The sequence below is a fragment of the Triticum dicoccoides genome, chromosome 2B (assembly GCF_002162155.2).
Source record: "Triticum dicoccoides isolate Atlit2015 ecotype Zavitan chromosome 2B, WEW_v2.0, whole genome shotgun sequence".
Taxonomy (NCBI): domain Eukaryota; kingdom Viridiplantae; phylum Streptophyta; class Magnoliopsida; order Poales; family Poaceae; genus Triticum; species Triticum dicoccoides.
In genome coordinates, this window is record NC_041383.1 from 800,474,494 (window position 1) to 800,483,843 (window position 9,350).

Consider the following 9,350-nt stretch of genomic DNA (forward strand, 5'->3'; position numbering starts at 1 on the left):
CTTGGGGAGCCGCCTGCCGGACGGAGAGCTGGTGGTCGGCGGAGGGCATGGCGGGGCGCGCGGCGGTGCGGAGCTGCGTGCAGACGGCGCTCAAGGCGGCCAACTCCGTCGTGGGGCTCGCCGGCATGGCCGTCATCCTCTACGCGCTCTGGGTGCTCCGCGCCTGGTCCCAGCAGGCCGCCGGCCACCTCCCCGCCCCCTGGTACCCTCCCCTCCCCCTCAACTCCACAGGCAGATCTCGCGTAGCGCGGCGACTCGCGTCGCAATCTCTGCTTTCGCCTAGCTGCTTACCGCTGGATTTGCTGTTTTATTCCCCCCATTCTTGCCGCCGCTCCCGATTCCTCCGACCGATTTCGCGGCGAAATCCGTCGCCCGACCACCCGCCGCACCCACCTCCGACCGGATTCCCAGCGAAATGCGCGTATCCGCTGCACTGTTTCACCGGCGTAGCAACAACAGAGGATCAGGATCAGTTCCTTGCTAGAACCAACGAGAGAGAGAAGGGGAGGGATCGGGAAGTGGCGTAGGAACCGAACCAAGCCCAAAAGCGGCCCCCCTTTTTTCGTGATTGCTGACGGGCGGGATACTCAGCAGCCACTATTGCAGCAAATTTGTGTGCAGTGACGAAAACAAAAAGCAGTGGACGGATGGCTGCAAGTGCCATTCGGTGGTTACGGTGGAATTGCGCCGCCCCTCCAAATTTAGGTGGCGGCTGCGATGTGTCGTCACGACGTGATGCAACGGACGGACGGATGGATGGATGTATTTGGTGGGCAGTTGATTGGTGGGCTATGCTGGAGCACTCATGGAGGATAAAGAAACAACAGCGATTTGTGCTCAACAATCGCTTTCCCCAACTTAGACACGTCTCTAGTGATCGGCATCTTCCCCTTTGCTTTGCTGTTACGACGTCGACGCCTCGACGCGGCGGTGTGCACCGGATGGTTTATGCTACTACCATGTTTTTTCTGTTGGGCCTGACAAATTTATTAGGAATCCATGCCACCAGTATTCAAGGAATTTTCAGGTGTCTTGCTTGCGTATATTTAGTTGGGCTTGACAAATTAGGAATCCATGCCACGAATATGGAATGGCTGTTTTGATTGAAAAGAATTCGCTTGTTGTGCAGGTTTATCTACACTCTTCTCAGCCTGGGGATCATCATGTGCTTGCTGACTTGCTCGGGTCACATCGCCGCCGAAACGGCAAACAACCCCTGCCTGTCTTGTGTATCCTTGAAAGCGGCTTGTGCGGCACTTGCTGCTGGTTTATCAAAATTCCTCAAAGCCTATTGTGTTGTCGCATAGAGGCCATACATTTCTTCTTTTATTCCCATTAATGATATCTCCATTTAAAGTATTAATGATATTTCCAAAAAAAGAAGGAAATTGCTAGCAGGTAAGTTTCGAAATGGAACCGTTGGCTCCTAATAATAGTTCGCTGAAATCTCCCAAGTCCCAGTTGTGTTCTTGGAGCTCTTATGACCTTAGATGTACTGTGCCCTGGTGACATGAACTATTTTGCCTTAACCTGACATGTATGTAGCACATGATCTTTGTATTCTTGCTTGTGATACTGGAAGCTGCAATCGCCGCTGATGTATTTCTGAATAGCTACTGGGAGGAGGTAAGAAGCACTTCAACTGCTATATGTACTTGCTATTTCTAATATATATATCAGCTATTTGATTTGTGATGATGGTCTGATAATCCCCAAACCTGCAGGATTTCCCAGATGACCCATCCGGGAAGTTTGATGAATTCAAGCATTTCGTGAGATCAAATTTTGACATATGTGAGTGGGTGGCCCTCTCGGTGGTGGCTGCTCAGGTGAGCGATTCTCTGCTCAAGTCTTCCACCTCTTGCTTCTTGTGCTTTTAACCAAACAGCTGTGTAGATATAACAAGTATGGTGGCAACATGTAGGGGAAAAAGGAAATGCTGACTGCTTGGCCAAATAACCATATTAGACTTCTAAATAGTACTCCCTCCGTTTCAAAATAGATGACTCAACTTTATACTAACTTTAGTACAAAGTTGGGTCATCTATTTTAGTACAAAGTTGGGTCATCTATTTTGGAACGGAGGGAGTACCATAGTTTTATTTGTACCTTCCACTACTGGTTTGGCTCACAACCAGTCTGCCACTGTACTTTTCAGAGACTATCATAACAAACTTAGTAACAGCAACAATAACAATAACATTTGATTATTCGCAGGCACTATCAATCATTCTTGCAATGGTACTTAGGGCCCTTGGGCCCGAAAATGAAATCGAATACGACAGTGACGATGATGCGGTGCCTGCAAGGCTGCCTCTCCTAAGGAACAAGCCCCAGCATGGTCCAAACTATGGCGAACCTAACTCACCTCGCAGGATTGATTCATGGCATGTGCGAATCTTAGACAAGGTGAGATGTTTACCTATCAACAAGCATCTCTTCCCTCTTTACGTTGGTGAAAACTGTCTGTCAATCTGTAAACCGTGACTGAAGCCGTGCAACTGTTTCCTTTCAGGCCAACGAACAATAAGATTCTTCTGACCTTACATGTCGAAAACCCTCCGGAAGGTTTCGCTGTCCTGATCCCTGAGGGTCACGGCCGACCTGAGGATATGGTGATACTTTTTCTCTGAAGTAGTAGTGAGGATTGATACGACGACCGTGTGGTACCCGAATGGCTACTTTTATTGCCTTTCGACATGCGCAAGCATTTGAGTAGCATGTGACTGATCTTACAGCCCCCCTTCCCCTGATGTATGCGAAGAATGTTGTAAAATGTTTCACAAATAGATGATGGATTGATGCAATGTCTTACCCAATACAAAAGAAAATCACCCTGATAGTCTGAATGACATGCATTTTATGTTTTTGTTTATGTTTACAGAACGTGGGATGGGACTTTTTTCATGCTAAATTTCAAAGTTTAGGTGAACACTTAATTGTACCTAGTGTACTGTAAGGTACATACCCGGTAGTTGCTTGGTCGATCGGTATCAGTAACGTACTGTGAAGCCTGTGCGCCTGTACCTATGTACCATGCCCTCTGTAAACAAATGTAAGATGTTTTGGTTAAACTGTCAAAACGTCTTATACTGTATTTGTTTACAGCGGGAGTAGTATATTACGGAAAAATGTCAGTCAGACAATAACAATCTCCAGATAAGTTTTCTTACCTTGCAAGTAATTTTTAGTTGTGTCATGAGAAAAAACAAAATAAGGCGAAATATTTCGAAAACTCAAAACGGTGCCCGGGCTCATCTGCTCCCTCTCAGCAAAAAATTCAAAAAAAATACTGCAAAAATTCAAAAAATTCCAATTTTTTTTGTGCTGGTAGATAATTTGATGCGTGAGGTGCGCCCCAAAATTCAACTTATTTGGACATCTGAGTAGCTCTCGGCAAAAAAGACAAATCGGTGTCAAAACAGTGCGTGAACAGTAAACATTTTTACAGACCCTGATTTTGTCTTTTTTGCCGAGAGCTGCTCAGATGCTCAAATGAGTTGAATTTTGGGTCGCACCTCACGCGTCAAATTATCTACCACCAAGAAAAAATTTGGAAATTTTTGAATTTTTCTAGTATTTTTTTTGAATTTTTTTCTAAGCGTGGGTGCAGCTGAGCCCAGGTGCAGATTAGCCGCACTCGAAATATTTTAAACTGGCGGTAGAGGAAAAAGAGAGCTGAAATGGTGATGTACCCCCTCCGTTCACAAATATAAGATGCTCTGATTTTTTTTTCTGAATTGGATGTAATAGCCACGTTTTAGTGTATTTGTTCATTCATTCCAGTCTATATGTAGTGTATTGAAATATCTAAAACATCTTATATTTGTGAACGGAGGGACTATTCAACTGAAGCTACAGATCATATTCATCAGCACTAAAACGAACCAACGCATAAATAAATAGTACTGTACTACATAAACACGCTAAATACTAGTACTATGAAATTACAAAGCTGTACTAGCATTGGGTGTTGTAGAATCGCATTGACATGCCGGATCTCCCCCTAACCTTTTCCATGCGAATTGTAAATGTTATCTACAGACATTTACAAAACATGAGCACAACCCTACACTTCCAATCAGAGCTCACTGTAATTACAATTGGTGGGCACTCAATGATACCAAAACTGCAAATGCTTACACACACAAAAGAGCAGGCAGAGAGTTATTTATTACAAGAAAAATGACCCAACCCAATGAACTCAACTTTGATAACAATGATACATCAGATCAGATGCAACATGGCACCTCAAATATTCCTTCCAACCACGCCCGACTATGGAACATGGTTTATTGATCTGATACAACAACAATCATGCGACTGATAAACTCGCTTATTGATTGATACAGTGAGTGGTCTGCTAGGCACAGAATAGGAAGAATGCTTTCGTCTCGGAAGGTCAAGCAAACCTAAAAATAGTGTACAACATCTCCATTGAAGCAGGAGCGAGCATTATCTTATCCTTGCTGAATCTGAAGACCTTGTCCACCGACCTCGACTTTGAAGCAGCGGAAACCATGCGACTCTAGCTCCGTGGTGACCTTCTCCAAAACTAACTTGGACAACACTGAAAGTTATGATGTCAAGGAAGCAAGCATCGCTGCTAAGTCGGTAGATATAGACAAACGGACTATATATCAAAATGTTTGTGAAACTCAAAAGAGTACCAAACATACATCAAGCATTCCAGATTAAATCAACATACAAGAACTGTGAAACTCTTGGTTCACATGCATCTAACAGACCTATTCATTAAGTGGGCACGTCAGTAAACATTAAGCAATTTCCAGTTCCTCCTTGCTACATTAATAAGTTTTGACAGAATTACTAAATAACAATTCAGAAGATCTTCACATGTAAAAATGTTAAGTGACAGGGATCTAGCTTTTACTGGCAAATCACTCTAATATTGACATTCTTCACTAACAGAATGCCAAAGACTGCATTTGTGCACACTCCGGTTTCTGGAAACATTCAGTTAAAATGCCATGGAGAAATCAACTGAAAGGAAATGATATGCTGGATCTATGGAATTTAAGCAATATAAAAGGTACACAAGTAATAAGATATAAAAGGATACGAGTTGGTATCAATGTCAAAACACAGCCTCCACCACCAGCTCCGGTGAGCTTCGAGACCAAGTTATACTTCAATGTCGAGCGCAGCACGGTTTCTATAGAGGAATGACTGACTCCCATGCACTGGAGCAACCCTTGGTTCATCTCCATGAGTTCTGCTAGCTTTTCTTCCTTTGAGGTCATGGCTATCTCATCAGTAGCAGCTAACTCGACGATGCTGGAAAGCTCTTCACTAATGGTGTTCACTGCATGGAAGACGGAAGCCATAGCATCGGGGTGCCTAGAGGCTCTTTCAGACACACCAGCAACCAGAGCCTTGGTGTTCCTACCAACCCTTGTATCAGTAATGAGCATTTTCACTGGATTGCCAGATTTGAGGTTCGTCAATTCCCCCTTCTTGAATTTGATCATGCTTCCTAAAAGTCACGTAACAGATGTATTTAAATCCCAATGACATGTAAAGTGATAAGATACTCCAATTTAAGTTAAAAATACAAGATGTTTGTAGTACGAAGCGATTCGGGTGAGATTTTAATGACTGAACTCCTATACTTATAGAATACTCAAAATTCAAGTTAAAAGTACAAGATGGGACACACTTTAGTTGGCAATAACAGGCAGTTACCGATTTAAACTTTTAACGTGCAGGCAGCGGCGTTGAGGAATAGATTCATGAAACAACCACATATAACCTCAATACTAATTTCTTCACCACAGGAAAAATCTTAGTTGTAACGCATCTTAGTTATAACCTCAATACTAATTTCTTCACCAGAGGAACAACGTACCAAAAGTGCTGACAGCGTTGTCAATGCCAGAAGGCTTGCCATGAATGATCTTTTCCCCCTGGAACGCCCACGTGTTAACCAGCTCAAGATGATCCTTCCCCAACAACTGCCACTCTGTTCCGTCGACGGCGCCCTCAGCACAAACCACTCCTGCCGCCGTCAGCAGCGCGCCCGACAACGACACAGAGAACGCGGCCGAAGAACCGAGCCCGGCGCCCATCGGCAGGCCGGAGCTCACCACGACCTTCCCAGGCCTACACCTGCACAAGAAGTTGCATCAAGTTTACTGTCAGGAAGGTTCAGCATTACTACAAGGTTTGATTTTGATTGGGGGAAAGAAAGCTGCCAACCGACCCCAGGATGGAGGTGTAGAGGTAGAGGAAGGCGGAGAGGCCGGCGGAGAGCCAGATCTTGGCCTCAGGTATCTCGTGCAGCTCCACGAGCTTGGCAATGGCGGCCAGCTCCTCCGGGGAGCAGGGCCTCGGGGCCTGCAGCTCCGCCTTGCGGCAGGTCTCCCCCAGCGCCTCGAGGAGGCGCGAGCATGGCCACGAGAAGGCGAGGCCCGTGTCTGTCAGGTCGACCTCCACCACGCCGGCGCCGCCATCCCCTGCGAAAGGCAAGAGCGTCAGTGAGGATCAGGAAGGAATCACGAGTCGGATGGCGTTTGTGAGGGGCCGGAGAGGGGACCTGAGGGGGGCAGGTGGAGGGAGGACTGCGTGTAGAGGTCGATGGCGGCGGCGACGGCGGAGGAGCCGTGGACGACGGCGTGCTCGCCGGCGAGGATGATCTTGCCGGGCGCGCGGGCGCGGATCTCCATCAATCCGAATCTTTCGGCCCCTGGCTGCCTCCCTCGCGCTACTGCCGCCGCATAGGAAGTATCGCCCGACGTGGGGAAAGAATCAGAGGATCAAATAATGGCGCCCCTCCTCTGCGCGCAGCAACGCGGCGGCGGCGGCGGCTGCCGATGTGGGTGAGCTCGGGTAGGGTGGGCGCGCGGCGGCGGCGGCTGGACGCTGGACTCTCTGCCTCCTTCCGCGCGATGGGCTGCGGAAGCGTTCACTGGTCGCCGGCGGCTGCCTGAACGCAGCGACGGGGACTTTGGATCAGGATTAGGATTAGCAGCCCCCTGGTCAAAATCTTCCTAAAAAAATCAGAAATTTCCCACGTTTGTTTGTCTAATTTTCTGGAAGGAATGCCAACATTTATGACATCAAATTCAATATCATTAGATCCGTTGTAAAAGTATATATTTTGTTTCTATTTTATCTGTTTGACATTAAGGACCTAGACAATATTTTCAGCGAAATTAACCGAACACTAGAAAGTTTGGCCGTTAGTAAGGCAACATAGGTTATATTTTAGAGCTTGATAGGCATTTCGGTCTTCAGCCGAAAAGGTTAAAAACCAAGAAGTTTGAGTTAGATTCGGTCAATAAGGGGCCGAGTATTCGACCATGGGAAATGGTTCGGTCTCTTTGTTATGGCTTCATCCTAGCACCATGATCCGGTCTTACAATCTCTTTTCAAAAGTTGCTGTTATAGTGGAGTTGGTTTTTGCACGTCCGCCTTCACCCTTTGTCCCTCATTCGTTTGAGTTTTCTCGTGTGCGTCGCACCTTCTGCATTAACTCAACAAATCAAATCAAATCTTATCAAAACCTCAACTAAATACTTTCTCCTTTTCTAAATATAAATTTTAGAGATTTTAATACAGACTACATGTGGATGTATCTAGACCTATTTTAGAGTGCAGATTCATTTATTTTGCTCCGTATGTAGTTTACATTGAAATCTCTAAAAAAAAGACTTATATTTAGAAACGGAGGGAGTAAAAATTTACCCTGCCTTCACCTACCCATACCCTCACCCTTCCATGCAACCCCCTATCCCACTGGTGCGATGCCTCTCCACCCCCATCCATTGGGCATGTCTCACCAATGGCAAGCGCCAAGGTGACACCCCTCCCCCTCTCTTTTTCCATCGAGATTCTTTTGTCCACCAGCGGTATGCCCAACGAGGTGATGCCCCTCTCCTCCATGCATTAACTTGGGGTTCCTCTATCTTCTTTCCCTTGGCTAGCCGTGGTGGTGATTGAAAGGCGAGCGTTGGCAGGGTGAACGGTGGTGGATCCCTTTCCCCCATGCTCATGCCCCTATCATCTCTTTCCTTGTTGCTTTGATTCCTCCGATTGCGGGCTAGCAACCATCACTCCATGACTTTTCTCTCTCTCTCTTCCATCCTCGATTGTCTGATGCTCCCCTGATGGATGGCGTGGAAATCCCACTGAGTATTCCAGTTTCCTCGAGTGTCTTCCTTGCGACAAGGTACAGACCAATTTGTTGATGACCATATCAATTATTTTTTGCTTGAATCCTCATTGATTATAATATGATATTACATTGCATTTTAGCCCAACCAATGATTTTTCATCAGCTGGTGTATGTCATCGTTGCCCAGCCCATACACCCTCCTACACTGAGTAAACTTGAAGCCGCTTATCTTAATTCTAAGCTCTAAAATGTCATATTACTCACCTAGCAGTCTTAGATCCATGTTCTGACATGTCGGTATGATGTCCAAATTATAAGTAAAAATGATATGCTTTGATAAATATTGCCAATAAACGCTAGGGTGTGTCACTAAGTTCTAACTAAAGAAGTTTAGTTTGCCTTTTTTGACAAACAACTTCGGTTTTTCTCTTGGTATTACTGTTAGCTATGAGTAATGTGAAGATTAACTGCAGAACCTTGATGCAGAAAAGATCCACTAGAATAAGGTGGGTGTCAGCTATAATTTGGCTGTGATTCCATGGTATAACCAATTTGGATGGATGTTCCACCTGTTTAGCTAAGAAATAATAGATACAAACGTGGACAATAGATCAATACGAAGATCATGAGTTGCCCCATATATAATGAAACCGCTAGTAGTTGCAGAAAGAAGATCTAAGAGGCACCTATGGAGAATGTAGCCAGAAATCTATAATAGAGTTAGACCAGAACGACTGAACTAATTATTATCACCGAAAATCTTAAACTACTAAACACTACGCCTGCAACTAAATATGAAACCTTTTTCAGTTCAAGTTGAACTGCAAACGTGTCTTATATTTAGTAACAGAGGCAGTAGAAAAGATTTGAAAATCATGGCATGGTTCTATTGGTGTTCAACCACTAGAATATGTATATCCGGTTGCAACGCACGCGCAATTAGCTCTTTCTAAGATCTCACCATGCTTGAGGATGGGTCATAAAACTATTTTCTTCTTATGACCCATGTTTTTGCAACAACGAAGATGAAAAAAAAGCATCTAAGCTGTTCAATCTATGCATTTTTTGCTCATGTGATTTTTCCCTCATAAAATTAGGAATGCAAAAAATTTCCCGAATGTGGTGTTTCTGAGGCCGAGCTCAAATGAGCTGGGATGAACAGTAAAATCCAAAAAATTGAAAAAGAAAAACAAAAAACTTGGACTTCTTGGGG

At 45.1% G+C, this 9,350-nt stretch overlaps 2 protein-coding genes across 2 annotated transcripts; one reads left to right on the top strand and one right to left on the bottom strand.

Annotated features, from left to right (window-relative positions):
• Positions 1-6: 6 nt before the first annotated feature.
• On the top strand, positions 7-2,842 carry LOC119366429 (tetraspanin-19-like). The gene is made up of 6 exons (XM_037632166.1): positions 7-202; positions 1,130-1,229; positions 1,546-1,626; positions 1,725-1,829; positions 2,218-2,409; positions 2,516-2,842. The coding sequence occupies exons 1-6, from the start codon at positions 48-50 to the stop codon at positions 2,528-2,530; spliced, it is 648 nt and encodes a 215-aa protein (XP_037488063.1). The 5' UTR covers positions 7-47; the 3' UTR covers positions 2,531-2,842.
• A 1,279-nt stretch (positions 2,843-4,121) lies between these two features.
• On the bottom strand, positions 4,122-6,965 carry LOC119366430 (mevalonate kinase-like). Its single transcript, XM_037632167.1, has 5 exons — positions 6,557-6,965; positions 6,224-6,476; positions 5,870-6,129; positions 5,084-5,497; positions 4,122-4,570 (listed from the first exon to the last, which is right to left on the bottom strand). The coding sequence occupies exons 1-5, from the start codon at positions 6,684-6,686 to the stop codon at positions 4,461-4,463; spliced, it is 1,167 nt and encodes a 388-aa protein (XP_037488064.1). The 5' UTR covers positions 6,687-6,965; the 3' UTR covers positions 4,122-4,460.
• Positions 6,966-9,350: the final 2,385 nt, after the last annotated feature.